Here is a 21,608-nt window from a genome sequence, read left to right on the forward strand (position 1 = left end):
GCACTCACGCACGTGCGGATGATTCTAGAACAAGATTGTTCAAGAACTTTTATTTTCACACAACCTCAGCCACTCGCTGTGGTCGAAATTGTCAACGCAAGACGTTATGCCCAAAATTGTTTACATTTAAAGCGTTTTATATTTCTTAAACATTATATGCGGGCAATAAACACCACTGGGAGTTATTTTATATGACAATAAACTAGTTTGTTATATTTTTATATTGTTGGCTCTCCAATCCGTGTGCAAATAAGTGTCGGTTGAAAAGTTAGAAACGGTTAAATTTGTCTTGGAAACCGAAACGGTGAAAAACAAAAAATTTGCTGCTCTTGTTTTGATTTTGGTTATATATTACGTCGTATAGCTTGTGAAAATGGCTGCAATTAAGTCCTTAAACCCTAAAGCAGAAGTTGCACGTTCGACACAAGCTTTGGCAGTAAACATCAGCGCTGCAAGAGGTTTGCAAGATGTTTTACGGACGAACCTTGGACCAAAAGGAACCATGAAAATGTAAGTTAATTACGTGTCTACATACCACTAGCTTCCAGGTATGGAATATTTATTTTCTTGTGAAGCTGGAAAAGCAAATATTTTTCAACATAAGGGGTTGTGTAATGTTAAGTTCTGACGAATATTTTTGTGACGTTTGTTTGCTGCAGGTTGGTGTCCGGAGCTGGGGATATAAAACTCACCAAGGACGGAAATGTTCTCTTACATGAAATGCAGATTCAACATCCAACTGCAAGTTTAATTGCCAAGGTAACTATTAATATCTGCATCCACTTTGTTTGGTTTTTGTTTGTGTTAAAAGTTGGTGTGGAATAATGGTTTAACTTTTATTTAAGGTTGCTACTGCCCAAGATGATATCACCGGTGATGGAACAACATCAAATGTTCTCATCATTGGAGAACTCCTTAAACAAGCTGATATTTATGTGCAGGAGGTAAAACTAATCTTAAGAATCATCTTAAGGAGTTTTTAGATTCAGTATTTACATTTTAAAACTCTTTCGTAGGGCACATACATATCTTTATGGGCATCTTAAAGAGGCAGTATGCCCAGGGTTTACATTTAATTATTTTGTAGGGTGTGCATCCAAGAATTATCACAGAGGGTTTCGAATTGGCAAAAGATAAAGCACTTGAAGTTTTGGAATCAATCAAGTGTGACTTCAAAGTTGACCGACTAAAACTGATCGACGTAGCACGGACATCTTTGGCAACCAAAGTTCACCACAAACTTGCAGATCAACTCACAGAGGTTGTTGTTGACGCTGTGATGGCGGTGAAACGAGAAGATGAACCCATTAATCTTCATATGGTTGAAATCATGGAGATGCAACACAAACTGGACTGTGACACTAGGTAAACATTTGCTTTCGAGTATTTTGGATTATTATAAAGCTTTGTTAGTGGTTGTTGTATTAATTGTAGCAGGCATAAAACTTGTCTGTGATTGTTACCTACACATCAAACTTTGTTACAGTTTAATCAAGGGAATTGTTTTGGATCACGGTGCAAGACACCCAGACATGAAGAAAAGGGTGGAAAATGCGTACATTTTAACCTGTAATGTATCCATGGAGTATGAAAAAAGGTACTGAACTAGATGGCCAACCTTCCTTACATGGTGGCAAAATATTTTGTCTACCCGAAATATTAAACTGATGTCATGGTGTGGATTAATTGCATGATGCAAAAACATGTATTTCTGTTTTAGTGAAGTGAATGCTGGATTTTTCTACAAATCTGCTGGTGAAAGGGAAAAGCTTGTGGAAGCTGAAAGAAGATTCACAAACGATAAAGTTAACAAAGTTATAAAGCTGAAAAATGAGGTACCAAAACCTGTCATGTTATGCACCCTGTTCTTTTGTGCAACACCACACCCAAACTTTTAACTACTTTAAAATTCTTTAGGTTTGTGATGGCGCCGGGGACAGTTCTAAAGGATTTGTCCTCATCAACCAAAAGGTAAATAATCAAGCAGATAGATTTTTTGAAAATATGCATTTTTTATACAATCATTACTTCAGGGTATTGACCCCATGTCACTGGACATGCTTGCCAAGAATGGAGTCATTGCTTTAAGAAGAGCCAAACGCCGCAATATGGAACGCCTTGTGCTTGCTTGTGGAGGACAAGCCATGAACTCAGTTGATGAGTTGACACCGGAATGTCTCGGACATGCTGGTTTGGTGTTCGAACACGTATTGGGAGAGAGCAAGTTTACCTTTGTGGAACAATGCAAAGATCCACACAGTGTTACAATCCTCATTAAGGGACCAAACAAGCACACTATTACACAGATTAAAGATGCTGTTCGTGATGGGCTTCGTGCAGTCAAGAATGCCATTGATGACAGTAAGTAATTGTAAAATGTTTACCTTCGAAACATGCGTGTATACACCCTGTCTGCAGCTCTCATTTACCTTATTGTTTTAAAATCATGCAATATGTAAATGGTTTCTTGCCTAGCACAAGAATATATATCCTTTTTTTAGATTGTGTTGTGCCTGGGGCTGGTGGATTTCAGATTGCCGCTTATGATGCTTTGATGAGATTCAAACCCTCAGTCAAAGGCAGAGCCCAACTTGGTGTCCAGGTATGCCAAGTCTTCTAGTAAATAGTTTTATCAAAACAAACTGAAAAACTATATCTTGTTTTATCAGGCCTATGCAGAAGCTCTTCTTGTTATACCAAAAGTTTTAGCCCGGAATGCTGGTCTTGATGCCCAGGAAACAATTGTTAAGTTGAACCAGGAATTCACAAGTTCTGGGTTGCCCGTTGGCATAGATCTGCAGTCAGGTCGGTGGCTGAAAACTTTATTGTGGAGGGTGATTCGGTCCAGCAGAACGAACCAAGCTAACTCACTTTAATATAAAATGTTGCTTTAGTGATTGTGTGGAAAATGTCCAGTGATAATTCTGTATTTGTGCCTTGTTCTACATTTACAACCCTTGCAAATACCTTATAACAACCAAATTGTTGAAACAACTGAATAAAAAAGTTGGGTCTTTTACAATTTACAGGCGAACCAGTGTCTCCTGCTGATGCCGGAATTTTAGACAATTACTGCGTCATTAAACAACTTCTTAACTCATGGTTAGTAAATTTAATTAACAGTTGGTGTAGTTTGTCTTGTTTTTGGTTTAACTAGTTGTGTTTTAACAGCACGGTAATTGCATCTAATCTCTTGCTTGTTGATGAAATGATGAGGGCAGGAATGGCTACACTTAAAGGTAAATTTGATTGAACTAATTTTTTTATTCAGTATTACTCAAGATATACTGCTTCGTATTTAATGGATTTGCCTTCTGGTTAGAAGTACGAAGTTTTACCTTGATAAATATCATTTTTGATTAGGGTGTTCTGTTCATTACATTTTGGTTTCAAAGTCACCAGGCCGTTATAGTTGTTATAAAGTTGAAACCACTGTTCGGCAGACAAATTTTCACCAAGGAAATTTTGTATTTTTGTAGGTTGAGGTCTGTATTACACTTAAAAGTGAGATGAAGTCGTCAGTCCGATGCATGTTGAGAGTCCTATGTAACCAGCTGTGTGTCTTCTTGTTGTTATAACGTTCCACTTCAACTGTTTTGGAAAATAATGGATTTTTTTGTGAAATAAAATTGCCCTTGTTATTTTTTGCCAGTTGAAACTTGACCCAAAATCTGTAACTTTGAATTTTGCAAGGAAAGATTTATTGCAGCATGGGATTGTAAAATGACATTTCCGAAAGTATCTGTAGGTGAAAAAAATTAATGCAATCTGAAAAGTCCGTTGGTTCTGTGCATGTCGTCGACATATCGAGTCATCGGACTGTTAATGATTGGAAACCGACTTTTGCGCGAATTGAACATGCGTGGTGCTGGGGAAACACCTGTTCCCCAGTTTGGTGGAGATATGTTAGTGGGGTGACCTTCTGAAGGTAGCATGCTTCGCAGAGTAGACCACTCTTCACATCTTGTGCTCTGCATGGATGGCACAATTTCTCGAGCCCATTTCTTGCCCCACTTCTGCAATGTGATTGACGGTTCGTGGAACGACTTGTCCTTTGTGGTAAAGTTGTTACTCTCCAAGAACTTTCTCCTCGCCACAGGAGCTGTGCTTCTCAAATCGAGGGGATCGTGGGATTTTGACACCCACACCACTTCCGAAGATCTTTCTTGCTTTTGGGGGCTCTGAGAAAGTTTGTTTGGTTCGCTTTGAGCCCGGTTTAACTTCCGCTGATGACAAGAGTGATACCACGATATGTTGTCGTTAGATAAATACGACATAGTTAAAAAAATGAACCAGTGCAACCAGACATTTAACGGTGAAACTTGTTGCAAAAAATATCCGCTAGATCGTGCGGTGCGTTCGTTGCTTGGTTACAAACCGGCTTCATTTGAGTCTCAGGGCAGTCGTAATCAAATCTGTTGATTGAATGGAGATAATTTCTTGGGACTTGTTGTGTAAACAGTCACCATAATACGTAGAAATGTTTCCTGAATTGGGTCGAATGGAAACATGACACTCGAAATAGGTAAGAACAACATTACAAAAGTATGTGGATTTCTTTATGGCTTTGTTTAGTGTTGTCTGTCATTTTATACGTCAATCATAATTAAATCTATGTAATGCGTAAGAATAATTACTCTGCCCAATACCCTCCCAGAATGTACTTCATTACTTTGATCAAAAATGTGCATTTATTTTGTTTGTCAGTATCCATCCTATTTTATTTCTCACAAGTTCATTTGTGTAAATTGTATGCTTAAACTTTATTTTTTGTGAAAAAATTATGTTGGTATTGCATTACAGGGTGACAAGCATAATGGAAAACATTCTCCAACAAGAATTTGAGAGTCTGGATGATGATGTTGGTGACGGGGACAATTGTATTGAAGAAAGCAACTTAGATGATGTTGACAACCAGGTAGGTTTACAACTACTTCCATGTATGTGGGGCTGTATGAAGTATCTCATATGCTGACAAACTCCCTACAACAATATATTGGCAATGTTTCTGTTATAACTGCCTATAATCGTAACATATTGTTCCAATTTGCAATTGTGGAAATATATTTAACATATTGTTTATTTGTCCATTAACAATTGTTAAAAGGAGATACGTTGCAATATACAAAGTGTTCCCTTTTTAATATTCACAAAAAAACTAAACAGAAATTCCATAACAGATGAGAAGGAGCTGATGTTCTTTTGTATCATAATAAGAGAAATGGGTAAACAGTTAAAACAGCACACCCTGCACGGCATGATATTAAGTTAACACATAATTTGTCACCACCTATCACTTTTGATATGTATTATTATTGCACAGAATGGGCTCATTGTTACCACAAGCCAAACATATATTTAAATTGTCTGACCACACAAAGCAAATCAATATTTGTTTTATTTAGAATCTGAAGTCACCTGTAAGTACAATGGGTGCTTTTATTTATTTTTCTCTTCTATGACGTGAACTAACTTTTGTGACAATAGAAATGTTCCTTTTGTTTAGTTGAACTCCAGTGTTGTGTCTTTGATTTTTGTCCAAATGTATGAACAAAATGTTCATGGACTGCACACACATTCAATGAAAATATTCAACACTTTAACACCACACACTCGTGTAACACATTTCTTAAGCACAAAGAGTCACTGTTTTATGTATTTTTTACAAATTTTCTTACTGGAAGTTTTGATTGTGTTACCATTTTTATTTCAACGATGTAATAGAACAAACAGTATTCACATATTTGGCAATTGATTCTAATTGTTCAAAGAATATGCCATCATCATTTAACTAATGATGTCTTTATATCATAAACCTCTAGCTTGGTCAGTCAGGCCTTCATTTTTCTGATAATGGTAGAGGTTTTCGCTGACACATTGTAAATAAGTATGGCTATTTTTTTTCATTATGGGCCAATCTTTTCCTTCTCAGAATTATTGTCAGGTCTGTGGTTAGCATTTATAAAGTTTATATGAGAACATATTTTCAGTCAAAAGAAAAACAGCTTAGTTGTAGATGTGGATATATTGAACATAGCTGGAAGCTTACAGAAACATTTATCAATACAGAAATACCAGTGGTTTGTTGGACCGAAGTACAGTTGGTATCCACCACAGAAAGAAATAGATGATTGCATAGAGGTTTTGTCAAGCAATGAGGAGTTTTACTACACTGTGAGTTAGTGACAGAAATAGTTTGTTTGAAACTTCTTTAAACTCGGTCCTTTTTGCCCACTAAGACTCATAAGTTTTGTATAAGTGGATTTGAAGTGAGCTACTGTGTGGTGTTTGTGTGGGTAACTTTCTGTTGCAATGTTTAGGGTGTTGTGCTAAATGCATGTAGTGATTAAATTGTTAAAATTATGTTTTTCAGGATCCATATGACAAGTTTATGAGAAGGCACCTACAACATTATGGATACTACACAGGTAAACAATAGTTAGCTGTGACTTTATCGCATGACTAACAATACTAAAATTTCACTTGGAAAATTTTAATACCCCTCTTACTAAAACACTCAGACATATTACACACCCAGACAAGAGGTGTGCTGACAGTTTTTGTGACTTAGTAAGTGTTTAAGTGGTGGAAAGTCATGCGGATCAGGTTCCAAGTGCGATGTATCATCGAAATTCAGACAGACTAAGAAGCAATTTCATGTCAACAGGAAGAGAGACTGAGCGACCTCAGTGAGGCACTCGAACCTGGCTGCAGTTCCCCAATACATCACCTCAGCTGTCTTTAATGAATTTGTGTGGTTAAAAGTGGCTTCATCATCTAGGCTTCTGTGACTCTGTCGCCACTTGAGTTACCACTAATTGCCTCACAGCCTGCCAGCGGCGGTTCAGCTTCTGTTTGTGAAGCACTTGGCTGAAGAATTTGGCAATCATCCCTCCTGGAAACAAACTAAATCCATCACAGAGTCCACTTGCTTCACTTTATTACCCTGCTTCTTAAACACTTTCCTCCAATCAAACCACCAACTACATGTCAAAATGGTTCATAGCATTTGCAAGTTGGTGGCAGGTCGGTTCCAGGAAAGATATTTTCATTTTTTTATAAACATTTCCACTACCTAATTTTGAATACATCAGGTTTATGAGTACCAAAATGTAAAAAGAGTGGGCTTGAGTTTTCAGTGTAAAAGTTGGCAGAAATATTGACAGGAAACAAAACAATATACAAACCACTTTTTTTTTAAAACTGTAGAAAGGTTTCGATGAATGTTCCTAGCTTCTACAAACAGAGACATTCCAAAAAATTATGCCAAATAGCTTTTCCCCTCCTTGGGTATAGAGAGGCTCTAGAAAAAAACAACCCTAGAGGCTGAAAGTGACTTGGATGATTCAATGGACATGTTTATCCTATAAACCACAGCACAATAGCCAGATTATCAAGTGCTCTTTTGTCCTCTAATGCTTTCTTTCCTCAGCTTCTGTTTCTTTGTTCTGGAGCCGGCAGTAAACTTTTTATTTGTGTACACAGCAGTTGTCTGTTACAACTTTTAGCATCTAAAGTGAAAGAGTTTGTTTTTATGGCAACTTGCTATTGTTTGTTTACTGCTTTGAGCTGTGGTGCTTCATGATAAAGGACTGTTAGTGGTTCAAAATTTGAAACTTAGTTACTGAAACCCTGTTTAATGTTTGAGGCAGCACAAATAGTTTGGATTAGTAGCATTTTTTTTATCTTTGTTTTTAGAATCAGTGAAAATGCATTTGTGTCCACTGTACATTCAGCAGTGTAAATTTTCTGTAGTCTTAACTGTTTTTATGTAAACCACTATGCAAGGAATGGCTGGTTCCAAAACAGCAGGTAAAAAACATGCAGTTTGTTGCTGACACTGTCAGACATATTGTTTTCACTTTTTGAGTTAGTCTAACATATATGCAGGAACATCCATTTGCTGAAATTAAACTTATTATTTACTGTGGTCAGTAACATTTGGTGGAATTTGTACAGGTAGAAACGCGTCATTCCGAGACAACTTTCAAAGTTTGCAAGAATGGAGAAGGAATTATGACGTAAGATTAAGTGGTCATCATGACTTATCCCTTGTGGAAGAACAGCTTGGTAAGGCCGGGTCTCCTCTACACAACAGACTTCTTGAAGGACCTTGTAAGTATAAACATGCTTATGTGTTAGTAGCAATGTTGACAAACACTCTCTGTTATACTGTCATTTTATCAATATAAACCAACTTTTATTCCAGTCTTTTCGGGTGAAGGGCAGTTGCCGGATGATCTTCTACACAGAACAACACAACTTGTATTTCAATATCAAGCCGGCAGAAAGATTCCCAAACTAAGAGAACCAAGAAATCTGTATGCGCTCACTAAGGAGGCTGGACCTCAACAAGCCACAAGGTAATATTTAGTTATTTTTTTTTAGTCTGGGGAAAAAAAAATGTGCAGGAAAAAAAGCTTTGTGCTTACATATTGATATGTAATGTAAAGGTTAAATAAGAAAAATGTGTTTACTTCCTGAAAAAATGAACTTAACGTGAATGATGTTAGTCCAACATTTAAAATAAATGGTAATTTATGTTATTTTCCACACAGATGGCCCTCCCACATGCAGGTGGTTTGTCCTGCAATAAGGTTCCTTGACGTGACTCCTTCCCAACCTGAACCACTCTTTAAACCAACTGGAAAGGAACCAACACCGTCTGTCAGAGGACCACAGATTGGAGAGGTGCGCTACCTGCCTGGTGCTATTCGATAAACAAATATCTTCTCAATTTTAAACATATTGTACCAAAAAAAACAAAATTTTACCTACCTAATTTACCTAATTATTTGTCATAGTGTTTTAACTTGTTAAAACATTTTTTCAGATGATCTATTACAACGACCCAGGCCGCGACGTCTACTTCATGAGGTCAAGGGTTGCAGGTTGTCGCTTAGCAATGAGAAGTATGACGCTCACTCCGAGAGATTATCCAGAAGACAATACCACTCTAGAGTTTGAGTCGAGATTTGAAAGTGGAAACTTGCTGAAAGTTGATAAAATGTAAGACATTAAACATAAATAATCATGAGAATAAAGTTGCCATGGTTTTGTAGAATTGTGGTGCGAAAAGACATTTTATGAATAATTTATCACTGCAATTTCTACCTTTTTTACAGAACCGACTTTGAGTATGAACTAACATTGAGGACAGACCTTTACACAAACAAACATACCCAGTGGTACTTCTTCAGGTAACTATGTGCTTTTTGCACAAATTTAATATATTTGTAAAGTAAGGCAAGTGAAATAGTTTCACTTGATGATGTGGATCTTTCAAAGCATATTAATAACGAAATATAAAATAAATGTACAATGTCTGTTAAAAAATGAATTTATAATCAAACTCTAATTTTCACAGAGTGAGAAACATGCGACCTGGGAAGACTTACCGCTTCACTGTTGTAAACCTGATGAAACCATCCAGTCTCTACAACCAAGGAATGAGACCTTTATTCTACTCTGATTCCAACGCAAAGAAAAATAAGGTTACAAACCACATAGATTTTGAATCAACTTTAATTTTATTTACCACCTGCTACTTCTTTGATGACAAAACATTGTACTAACTGATTTTACAACTGCTTTCAGTAAATTACAAAATCTTGCATAGATTGGCTGGACTCGCTTTGGAACGAACATCCGTTACTATAGAAACAATCTATGCAGTCGCGATGGCAGGTGCTATTATTCTTTAACATGGCAGTGTGATTTCCCGTACAAAGATGACACATGCTACTTTGCACATTGCTACCCATACACCTACACAGATTTGCAGGTAAGGTGTTTTAAAATTAAAAAGGCAAAGCTAGAATGCTGTTCATCATAATGCTGGTAAACGTTTCGAACTCATACAGGGTTCATCATCAGTACTCAAAATGTAACCCTGTATGAGTTCGAAACGTTTACCAGCATTATGATGAACAGCATTCTAGCTTTGGCTTTTTTATTTAGACTACTTAACTCCAGATACTTTGCACCCAGGTGTTTTCTAATTAAGCAACTTTAGTAAAATGCAGACAGTAGGGCACACTGTTTCGGTCTCATCAGTGCAGTAAACTGGCAAGACCATACTCATCACCAGCTGCACTGATTGGACTTAAATCAGTGCACGCTATCTGCCCTCCACTGATCTTTATGGCTTATTTGCTTCTACAAAAGGAACTTTACTTACACTCATTACTGCACAAAAAAAAAAAAAATGTTCAAGTTACTGTAAAACCTAATGCACAATGAAATGATGGAATGCCACATAAAAAAATAATGTTTTCGTTTTTAGGAGTATTTGTTGATGCTAGCTAATGATCCTGTGCGTTCACGTTTCTGCAAGCAGAGAGTCCTCTGCCGAACCCTAGCAGGTATCCATGTTTGAAGTCAATGCTAAGAAATAATGGATTTAATTCTCAACAAATAGTAATTATTTATTGTGCTACTTTTGCTGCCAGGCATAATACAATTTAAACAGGACTGCTCTTCTGGCATAAATTAATGTACTTTATTTGTTTGACGTTTTCTGATTTCTTGCTGTATGGCCAACGAAATGTCGGAAAAATAAAGTACAATTTATGCCAGAAGGACTTTCCTGTTTAAAATTAAACTTTCGGCAGGAAACCTTGTGTATATTCTAACGATCACCTCACCTTCGCGCAACCCGGAGATATCTCGAGCAAAGAAAGCTGTTGTTTTAAGCGCTCGTGTCCATCCAGGAGAAACCAATGCCTCCTGGATGATGAAGGGTTTCCTTGACTACCTCACTGGAAAATCTGCTGACGCCAAAGCAAGTCTTACAAGAACTACATTTCTACAGTTTTTCGATAGATTGTAAACATTCAAATTACTTATTTGAATGCTTTATTGTGTTTGTTGGCCTCCACAATGTTTACTAAAAGCTTTGTCATAAAACATAATCAACATATGTGTTTTTACAGCTCCTCCGCGATACCTTTATATTCAAAATTGTACCTATGCTCAATCCTGACGGAGTCATTGTTGGAAATTACAGGCAAGAACAAATATTTGGTTTATTTTTACTTATCAAAAGCATAGTCAACAGTAGAATTTTTTCTTGTAGTTATGACAATCAAAATCCTTGTTATTCTTAATATAACTGGCAAACAACTCTGTTGCTAATGGTAACCATGTTTTGTTAAAGATGCTCTCTGGCTGGACGAGATTTAAATCGCAACTACAAGTCCGTTTTGAAAGATTCCTTCCCATCAATTTGGCACACAAAGATGATGGTGAAAAGGCTGAGAGCAGAAAGAGAAGTTGTCCTCTACTGTGACCTTCATGGACACTCCAGGAAGAACAACATATTCATTTATGGATGTGAAAATAAGCATAACCCCCAGAAGAGACTGAGAGAAAGGGTATAATACCTTTTGAATCCTGTACTGATTTTAAACTTTACAAAAATAGTACCAGAGGCAAGTTGTTTTATCATGCAGTTGCAAACACTCTTAAGTCTGGTAGTCCCTAAACCTTTTTTCACAGAATTTTTTTTTTAGTTCGACAACCTTCAAAACATTGTGAAGTTTTTTTCAACAACAACATTACTGTCACAAACTTTAGGTGTTTCCTCTGATGTTGTCGAAGAATGCCCATCAATCGTTTTCATTTGATAGTTGCAAGTACAAAGTACAGAAGAGCAAGGAAGGAACAGGACGGATTGTGATGTGGTATCTTGGAGTAATGAACAGGTAACATGTTCACTACATTTTATATCATTGTGTGCTTTCAGTAGGCATGATATTTGTAAACTATCTGTATAGTAAAAGAGTAACTAACTAAATGTTGTGACCAAAAACAGAAACAACAGCACAGAGACCAAACCTTTCACTAAACATCAACAGAAACATCCATGATTTGCTTTTTAGCTACACACTGGAAGCAACATTCGGGGGGACTTCCCTACCAGGCACCCGCAAGGACACCCACCTTAACACACATGACCTTGAGCAGATTGGTTACCATTTCTGTGATACTTTGCTCGATTACTGTGATCCCGACCTTTCCAAGGTCAATGCGTGCATGCATGAGTTGCAGGAGAGGATGAGACGACAGATAATGAAGAAACTTAGACTTCAAGGTAGACTTGTCATGTGGTAAAAATAAATCAAGTGTTCGAAAGCTAAAGACAAATTTTCGAGACCATATTTTTGTGATTTACTGCATTATTAAAAAAAATCTTGGTAACTATTCTGTTATATATTCACAAGACTTGCAATAGTCCGAATTTTGCTTTTAAACATCAATAACCTTTGTATAAAAAGGTCTTATTTCTGTGGAACCAACTACTGCATCTAAGTGGTGAAACTGGTAGTAAATGACATGAACTTTTGTAGGATCAGAAGATATTAATATTGATGATTACATGAGCGACATGGAGTCCGACACTTCTGGTTCCGATTCTTCTTGTGATGATGGACTGCCTGTTCACCTGCTCGCTATTGCCCCCAAGTTGCAGCGGAAAAAGAAAATGAGATCAAGGAGAGAAAGAAACAAAGTTATTCCGTCAAAGGTAAGGATTGTTTGGATATAATAAATATTTTAATTGTAAATCGGGTTTTCAATGAAAACTTGTATTGGTTGCAGGCCGTTGTTCCGCCAGCAACAGAAAGTATGAAGTCAACGTCACACAGTGCCAAGTTAGCAAACGACAAAATTAAAGCCATTCGGTAAGTACTGTCTTAGGCACCCATTGTATAATACTTTTTATTGGAACCTGATACTAACTGTAAGTGAATGTAGGATTGTTTTTCAGCAAATATAATAAAAACTTTATGTAGCATCTGTACCCTTCCATAACCACTTACTTACGCAGTTGTAGATCCCAACCACTGTATTGGATATATTTCTAGATACTCACAAGGCAGCAACAAGAAAAGGGATGACCGATCCACTTCCTCACGCCCCACTGCAAACTCTGCATCTGGATACACTGAAGACAGGGGCACAAGTAATGATAAGTCAACAAAGAAGGTATGAAGTTTGATAGATTTAGCGTCACTGGCTGTGTTTTTCACTGACAGAATGCAGTGGTTTGTGGTTTTAACCCAGATCTTTCCTTTGTTTGTCTGTTTCTCGGTAGGTAATGAAGAAGGTACTTGTATCATAAGCAAAGATAGAGCATATTCAAAATGCTAGTTATGTGCAAGAGAGTCATTGTTTTAGCCATAGAGTCAGATGTTAGTAGTTTCGATATTGGTATAAGCCGCAAGATTTAGCAGACATTCCCAATCTATAATAAACCTTTTAAATGTTAAGCTTGAAGTTCGTTCAGTTGTTCCACTTCGAACCAACCGAGCCACCTTTGTGCAGTTTGAGCCCCCCAACAAACTAATAACAACGACCCCATCATCGTCGAAAATGCCAGAAAGTGCGAGCAGTCAAAGAAGCACAGTGGGTACAAATTCGCTTGGCCCAACACCCACATGCATAAGGATGCGTTCGGGGGATTGCTCTAATTTTAAAATTGAGAACTATGTGAGAGCTTTGTCAAAGCAACATAACGAAAGTGAGGGTGTCGAGGGTCAGACGTTGGAGACAGAGAAACAGAAATCAGTCACTGAGCAAAGACAGAAATTGCAGAAAATTGGAATGAAAATGAAACAACCATTTCTGCGTTACCACAATTTAGTCAAACCATCAAGTTATGAACACCGGAAATCTAAGACAGTTTCCCCAGGGCAGGTTAATCTTGGTGACATGCTGCATTTTGATTCGATGTTGCCTAAAAATGAACAGACAAAGATCACATCAAGGTCGAAAGGTGCAGTGACACCTCAGGATGTAAAGAACTTTGATGTAGTCAATGCCTTTGGTCAAAGATTTTCAAATTCCAATTCGGGGAAGTACTTGGAGGATAGCCTGCTCACACGGCTCCAGAATTTGCCTTCCATATTGGAGGTGGAAAGCAAGCAAAATGTGCAGCCAAAAGTCAATAACAACAAGTCAAGAAAAACACAATCCACACCAAATGTCGTTCCAGAACAACACAGCAAGGCAAAGGCTGGTCCACGCACACTGGGTTGCAAAAGAAGCAAGGTGGCAACTCACAAAACACCAAAGGCAAAAGCCAGCCATTCAGAGTTGCTTAAAATCACTGCAAAAACCTCATTTGGATCATTTCGTTCTCCGACAGCCCCAACAAAACCACACCGTCCAACTGCTACACAACTAAGTGAGGGAGATTGTACATCAGCCCAAATTTTAAAAGGAATGCCTGCAGTACCTCATGGATTCCTTGACAATTTGAGGCATAAATGGTTTCCCCTTCGTTGCTCAAAAGATCTCTCGAAGCACATTGGATTGAAAGTTCACCATACATCAAATGCGATAAATGCCCCTTTGCATAAACAAGATTTATTCGTCAACGAACCTTAATAAGATTTGATTTTGTGCAAAATAAATAAATAAATGCCAAAGGTTTACTTCGCAGAATAGCACGGAAATTCATTTTGTTGCATTGTAGCAAGAAAACAAAAGTACTTAAGCTGACAAAGGTTATTGTTCATATTGGTTTCAAAGTTAGTGTAGATGAGTTATAGTGTTAGCTATTTAAGATCCCACCCAGAAAGGATTAGAAGGTTGCAAGATATCCTTAGGTGAGTAAGAAAAGTCGTTAACAAACACAGGAAAATTATATACTTGATTTTAACATACAGTAAAATATAAATCCTTATTTTTTTGTCTATTATTTTAGCAAACTACACCCTTCACATAAGCCCTAGTTTTTATCCACATGCATGTTTCAATCTTGTTAGCTCTTATCCTGAGTTAGGAAAGTGTTTCAGGATAAGAAAAGTTCACATACACATTTCACTAGTATACCAGTACTCTCGCTAGAAAAGATTCTATCTCTTCTGCATGTTTGTTGATAGTGTGTTAGTTTCTTAACCATCTTTTTATAACTAACCCCCTCTAATGTTCAGTTGGCCACTGTTTCACTCAAGTATGTGAATCCTTTGCTGGGGATATTCATCACTCGATCTGGATTCGTGGGAAGAAGAGTTGAGTTGAATAGAGCCGCTAGAATCTTTCACTTTAAAGTGAACCACCCTGCTGCTAATCGACATAAAAACTGAAAACATTAAAATTTTTTTGCCATTTCTAGTTTGCACTGATTTTCAAAATTCCGATGCCAAAAGAATTTAAATTTTTTGGCATTTAGTGATATATACTGAATTGAAGCATTGCTCATTCTTTTTTTCTGAAATAGTTTAAAATACATAGCAAATGCATTTAACAAGAGTAGTACATACATTTTTCTTTAAACTCAGGTGTGTGGTTTTTGTCGTGCGTTTTTTCGACTAACACTTAACAGTGCCAATGGATTAGTTTTTGACTGTTTTCCAACCCAAAGTTTTTTACAGACTGATTACTTGGAGGTTTTAACATCAGCCTACATTAGAAGTGGAGTATTAATGGTGCCAGATGCAAAAAAAGGTAAGTTGTTGTAATGCTGTTTTAACCTATAAATTATTTTAAAGCTAAACTTGCATGTGGTGCCAAGTAAATTATTAGTACAAGCTACTTATTATCCTCAAAAATCATGATGTCCTGCGAACGGTAGTGAAATATCTGTCCAGCTATCTTTTAAATGGACAATTAAGATCCCCAGTTTTATGTTGCCAGAAAATCCTTTTTTATGTAATAAATATCCCTGGCAGCATCAGTATATTTAAACAGAAGTTATGTGACAAGTTTGGATATTCTCTCCACTCATACCTTGTTTTTATAGACTATCCACTGAGGTACAGCAATGGAAGTAAACCACCAGCAGATGGAAACTTCTCGGTGAAGTACTTGGCAAACCAACTTGGAATGATGTCAGGTAATAAATCTTCAGCAATCACATCTCCTAGCAACTAAATCCTGGAATAGTTGTCATATTTATATACACCACAGCAGTGGTTTACAAAGTTGGTTCTACAGAACCCAAGGATTATATTAAATCTACTTTTTAGGAAGAAATATGCTCCTAAAACCTGGAGAACAAAATAAAAAGACAAAATAACATTTTTGTTTACTTGATGTTTTGGGGGTATAGCATGCAGGACAGAATGAATTTTCCAATAAATATAGTGGGTTTTTGTTCTTGAGTTGTTGGTCCCACTAAGCATGGTGTAATTTTCAAAACTCCTTTTGCTCTGTAATAACCTTGATGAAGTCTTGTAACATGGCAGATGCAATGTTAGTCAATAAAGTTAAATCTTGAATCAGAATCTGATGATTCCAAACCTAACAGCCCAGAGATGCGAAATGCATCTTGCCAATGGTCACCACAACCAAACTCCAATAATGAAACAGACAGTGATGACCAAAAAGAAGTTGAAAAAGAAGCAATGCTTGGTTTGAAAAAAATGCTGTTGATTGCAAACCTAAATACTGTGTGGAATTTTCAAAAAAACTTCAAAAAAAATCTGTTTTTTTGTGGGCAGAATTTGTAACTCTTTCTAAGCATTTCTCTATAACATTACAATAGTATGTACGAATTTATGTACATTGTACATCTCAAGAGAATTTCTTTCACTACATTTCCCTAGATTCTTTGTGTTGTTTTTTTTTTACTAACATCTTTGTGTGAAACAAAACTTGCTTGTTTGAATCCAGCAAAAAAATCATTTGAAGTTGTTTGGTTTGTCGAGACAAATTATTGCTTGTACAGGTTTCCAAAATTTTGTTTTTTGGATTAGGAAAGCACAACTACTATAAGAAAGTTATTAAAAAAAATTTTTTCTAGCTGAGGAGCAGTATGAGATTCTTCGACAATCTGCTTTAAAAAGACAACTAAGTGCCGGTCAACAACGTTTACTTGCACAAAAACACTTGGTGGCAGTAGCTGAAATGCAACAAAGGAAAGAAAATGTCACTAAAACGGTCAGAAAAAAACACATGACCCATTAACTTCAATGTTTTGCTGAAACAGTATTAACTTACTTGTGAATTTAGCAATATTTAGGTTAAATGGCATGGGACTATTTACCATGTGAATACATTTTACGAGAATAATTTACTTTTAGAGAACTGCATCAGCAACAGGCAATCGTGTGTCTTCTGGTTCACCAATCAAACAACACCCAAACCCATTTGAAGAAAAAAAGGATGATCTCGGTACTAACATCTATTTTACGACCAATTTTAATTGGTTACACGATAAACACTTGCTTCTTTGTAGTCAGACAGTGTAGTTTCTCAAGTTGGTTTATGAATGTTTTCATTACTCCATAGCACTTATCGCCGTTAAGTCATGCTTGCTTCACATTTAGTTGCCATAGAACTTGTTTGCATTTTGTCTGTTGCACTCATTCATGTGATACAAAAATAACATTTCAAATGCATGAACCAGGTCAAGAATACTCAATCATGACTTCGCAAACTGACAAAATGAGACCCATTTCACGTACAGCATCTGCATCTAACCCCATTGCTCATAAACCAAGGTATGAGAACACAAACTGTGTACTCTTGGATTGTGGTAACATCAAAATCATTGCTGAACATTATCGTAAAGTTATCAATCATAAAAATTAAAGTATTTTTGTTTGAGTACTTTGTTAAAATAATTCATGTCAAAAACATATAATGCGATTGTTTTAATCTCATTGCATATCAGTGTAAGATCTTTGTCCAAATTAAAAAAAATACTCAGTTCCTTGTTTTTGTATAAGCCACGTGTTTAAAATAAAAAAAAATAGGTTTAATATTTCCCTCATGCCACTGTTTGCAGAAGTGCAAGGAGGGAAGGAAGCTCTTCTGCCTCCATCGGACACAAAGAGGAAACTTTCTCTGCCAGGGATTTACGTCCCTTTGCTGACGACAGTGACACAGAGTTCCTTACCACACATAGAAGCAGTCGGCCAATCAGTTCCAATAGTGAAACAACTTCAAAAGTAAGAAGCATGTTGGATTGTAAGAACTGAGATTCCTCATATATGTTATCTAGAGTTATTTGTCAGAATAGCTTTTGAAAAAATTCATGTTTGATAAGTTTTTCATATCTGTTAAAAACAACTTTATGTTAATAATAATAATTAGCACAGCAGTGTTTAAAACATTTGCTTATAATAATTAGCATATTCGCTTTCGCTTTTCTATTCTGTGTAACCAAATCCTTTTTTGCACTGAAGTATATTTTTCGCACTGAAGTATATTTAAATCTATTACTGACAGGTAACAGAAACATAACAAAGAGTAATATTTTGTTTGATATGCTGCACTGAAATCATCGAATCAATCAGCCTCTAAATTCACCACGGTTGGCAACTAAATACTCACAAATACTTTACAGAAACTGTCAAACTTTGCCCTTCCTTCCCAAACTTCAATAACAGTGGACACAAGTCACCCACTGATGGAGGGTTTTGATGAAACAAAAAAACAAACAATTTTATCCTACAAAAGTCGATCACACTATTTGACAAGCAAAGACAGTTTGCCAGAGGACGCACAAGGATCAAAACCTGACACAATTTTAGACTTACCCAACAGAGAACAAGTGGAAGATAAACTGACAAAGAGTGATTTGTCATTGGGTGGTGGCAACCAATCAAAACCCAGAATATTAACATGGATCAGCAACGACAAGGCCGAACACAATCCAGGAAATAAACTTACTGCTATGAAACCATTTCATTCCAATAAACTTCACTATGAAGAGAATTCCTCAATCAAGGAAGAAATAGTTCGAAAAAGACAAAGCTTGTTGAACAATCCAAGCTCATTTGCAAAGCAACATGCTGCAGAAATAGCAAATGACTTTGGTGAAGGTCGCAGTCCAAGGAAAACTACAGAACAATCCTCGTCAGATTTGACGATTGCACTTCCAAAGAGAGGAACCTCTTTAAACCAATCAGATATGAAAGCACTGGTACAGGTTGGTCATCATAAGTTATTCACTGATTTTTTAAACAGTACTCACACTACTGGACAGATTAAAAACAATATTTAGACGTGGAAAATATATTTGTGACTTGAATACTACAGACAAAATAAATTGTTTAATATCATTTAAACTAAGGGTGAACTCGCACTGCCACGCACAACTGACACCACCATCATTCCGACCGGCATCAAAAAATCAAATGCAGTTGTCATGGAAACAGACCCTGATAAGCTTACCATAAAGAGCAATAGGTTGGTAGAAGTCACTTTGTAAAGCTTTTTAGATGAGAAATTGCAAATGTGCCAATTGTGAATGTTCAGGTATTATGTGAAACCGAAACCAGCAGACAGTGTTGCTGAGGTACATAGCAACCACTACCGCGCTAAAAGCTACCAAACAACAGATGATTCATTTTTTGGTATGACATAAGGTTTACTACATTATGTAAATATGCACAGCTTTTATGTGTAGAATAAGTACAGTCCTTGGAAAAATTAAACCACTGGTCAGTGGCCGAAGACACTAGACGGCAACACTCATATAAAATGACATTATATCACTGTTGTTTTATAATTGAACACAAAAATATATATAAGTTATTAACATAACTCTTTAGGTATGTCTGATCGGATAGGGCTGGCTATCGTTCCTAAAAGTGGAACAAGAGTGCCTCCGGTGGTAGCAAATATAGCTGAACTCCGTCGATCACTCATGGGACATGGAAGGGAAAGGTGGGAAGAATTGAAATTGAATTAACAGTAAAAATACAGTGTCAGCATGTCACTTTACCTTTTCATTTTGGTGTTTTTTTTCAAGTGTTGTATGGTATTATGTTTAAATAGATTTTTGGTGCTTTTGAGTTAAACCCACAATAACAGTAAAGATATTTTTAACACTGTTATCTTGAATTTTGTGCAGTAATGAATCCACCTCGAACCCTGCTGGGAAGAAAGGTGCAGAGGATCCACCCAACTCTCATGATGATGGAATACCGTAAGTGATATCTGGTTCACCTTACACATATTTGGATTTCTGTCACAAGCCCAAAACTTTCTATTCACATACCGTTAAAATGAGTTGACCTGTATTGTGGTAGAAAGACAAGTTAAAACACATTCAACTATTGGATAAACATAGAATATTTAAAGAACATTTTAATAAAAACATGTAGTTATTTGTATTCCAACAATCTGCAGATTTAGTCAACGGCCCAGAAGAAGAAACCTGGCAGCAAGACAAAGAAGCAGAGGCCTAATGGACCACGATGACCAAAGTCCAAGACATCAAGCAAGTCACAATAAACCGGTTATCAAACCCAATGTGCATGAAACTCTAATGCAAGACACACAGAGACGTTTGGCAACAGTGTTTGATGATGGTTAGTATAAGTTGAAAAGATTATGTGCAGTTTTGAGGGTTTGTTTGGGCATGATAATGTGACTTTTTATCTGTACCTATACAAAATTACACTGGAACAACTTGGATAAAATCAAACTAGTTTTAAACAATAAATATCAACAATTGATATCAACCTGCAATTAAGTATGATTTATTGTGTAAATATAAATTGTAGAACACACATCCTGACAAAAACGTTTGCAATAGGCACAATATTTTGCTTTGTAGATGAAGCCCTCACTGACAGTGACAATATGGACAACATGAGCACTGTTGCAACATTTAGTGACAAACGACAAAGTTACAAGCGTCACAGAGAAGGAATTCGCAAAGCTAGCCTTAAACTGGGAGAAAAGAATGCTCAAGAAAGTAGAGTCGATGATATTATTAGTGGTAATGTCACAAAACCTGATTCAGCTGGACGTGTTTACACCCAGGTGCGCATTTATCAAGAAACAAAGCTGCATTAAAAATGTATTGTTTTTCACAGTGCTCCCAAACTGTTGTGACACTTTCCACACTAATAAAAATGCAATTAAACCATACAAACTTTAATCTTACATAGGTAAATCTTAACATAGGTATTGCCAATTGTGGCCCACTCCATTGTTCCCCATATATTACTTCAAACAATCAACAGCTTTTTTATAGGGCAACACCACAATAGAGAAAAGTCCTGACACTTCCATGACCAACATCCGTATCGGATCAAAGACAAATGAAAGGGATGCACAAAGTTTAAATCACTGGACTGATTCACAACCAAAAACTGCTAACACTGATATTTCTAACACCGGTAAGCCTAAGAAATCCACTTAAAAAAGTAGCAGTTTGGTAAAATAAACCAAGTATATAAGCAGTTTTCTGCGCAAAATAAACATGGTGATGATGATGAGTTTGTGGCCAACCTGAGTTATAACTTACTTCCAGCTAACAGTCATCCCATAGTTCATACAACAAGTAATACACCGACCATCTCATCTGTCTCATTAAACATATCTGGAGATAACGATGATAGAACCTGTGTTACCACCCCTGCCCTTGCCAGTCGACCGGTGCCTCCTTTACTTCGATACCTAAGTGCCAAACAGGTAATTTTTGTTTAACACAAATATTTAAGTTTCTATTTAAAATTTCAACTTACCGCTTTGTGCTAGGTTCAAAGCAAGAAGAAGTGATACTGTGATCCAATCTGCAGTCTGTATCAGTTTTTTTTATCCTTTTTGTCTTTTAGTATGCATTATCACCTCTCTCAAACCAGCCTAATTTATAATAAACGCTTTTTTCATACATTTAAAATACTTGTATTTTCTTTGCA

The 21,608-nt window shown here is 36.6% G+C and overlaps 2 protein-coding genes across 9 annotated transcripts; both read left to right on the forward strand.

Moving 5' to 3' along the window:
- The first annotated feature begins 263 nt into the window (after positions 1 to 263).
- On the forward strand, positions 264 to 3,635 carry LOC145896184 (T-complex protein 1 subunit zeta-like). Its single transcript, XM_082985066.1, has 13 exons — positions 264 to 510; positions 660 to 759; positions 846 to 944; positions 1,088 to 1,365; positions 1,487 to 1,597; positions 1,721 to 1,835; positions 1,918 to 1,971; positions 2,034 to 2,361; positions 2,502 to 2,602; positions 2,670 to 2,805; positions 3,030 to 3,102; positions 3,172 to 3,239; positions 3,480 to 3,635. The coding sequence occupies exons 1-13, from the start codon at positions 374 to 376 to the stop codon at positions 3,482 to 3,484; spliced, it is 1,605 nt and encodes a 534-aa protein (XP_082841192.1). The 5' UTR covers positions 264 to 373; the 3' UTR covers positions 3,485 to 3,635.
- Positions 3,636 to 4,405: 770 nt separating this feature from the next.
- Positions 4,406 to 21,570, forward strand: LOC145896085 (uncharacterized). Of its 8 annotated transcripts, none has more exons than XM_082984913.1 (38): positions 4,406 to 4,525; positions 4,804 to 4,918; positions 5,406 to 5,420; positions 6,374 to 6,428; positions 7,960 to 8,115; positions 8,210 to 8,363; positions 8,559 to 8,691; positions 8,834 to 9,009; positions 9,126 to 9,200; positions 9,368 to 9,494; positions 9,620 to 9,784; positions 10,286 to 10,364; positions 10,614 to 10,783; positions 10,935 to 11,008; positions 11,159 to 11,375; positions 11,578 to 11,705; positions 11,883 to 12,094; positions 12,351 to 12,526; positions 12,601 to 12,683; positions 12,867 to 12,987; positions 14,940 to 15,017; positions 15,381 to 15,453; positions 15,749 to 15,841; positions 16,231 to 16,359; positions 16,751 to 16,887; positions 17,031 to 17,121; positions 17,357 to 17,450; positions 17,738 to 17,900; positions 18,299 to 18,883; positions 19,028 to 19,143; positions 19,213 to 19,310; positions 19,509 to 19,623; positions 19,811 to 19,885; positions 20,089 to 20,270; positions 20,519 to 20,727; positions 20,942 to 21,086; positions 21,221 to 21,381; positions 21,448 to 21,570. In XM_082984913.1, the coding sequence occupies exons 2-38, from the start codon at positions 4,817 to 4,819 to the stop codon at positions 21,466 to 21,468; spliced, it is 4,983 nt and encodes a 1,660-aa protein (XP_082841039.1). In that variant the 5' UTR covers positions 4,406 to 4,525; positions 4,804 to 4,816; the 3' UTR covers positions 21,469 to 21,570. The 8 variants fall into 8 exon arrangements, with proteins under 8 accessions (XP_082841039.1, XP_082841042.1, XP_082841044.1 ...); XM_082984916.1 differs by having other exon boundaries at positions 8,225 to 8,363; XM_082984918.1 differs by lacking the exon at positions 16,231 to 16,359.
- The last annotated feature ends 38 nt before the right edge of the window (positions 21,571 to 21,608 follow it).

This window comes from Ascidia mentula, chromosome 3 (genome assembly GCF_947561715.1).
Source record: "Ascidia mentula chromosome 3, kaAscMent1.1, whole genome shotgun sequence".
NCBI lineage: Eukaryota > Metazoa > Chordata > Ascidiacea > Phlebobranchia > Ascidiidae > Ascidia > Ascidia mentula.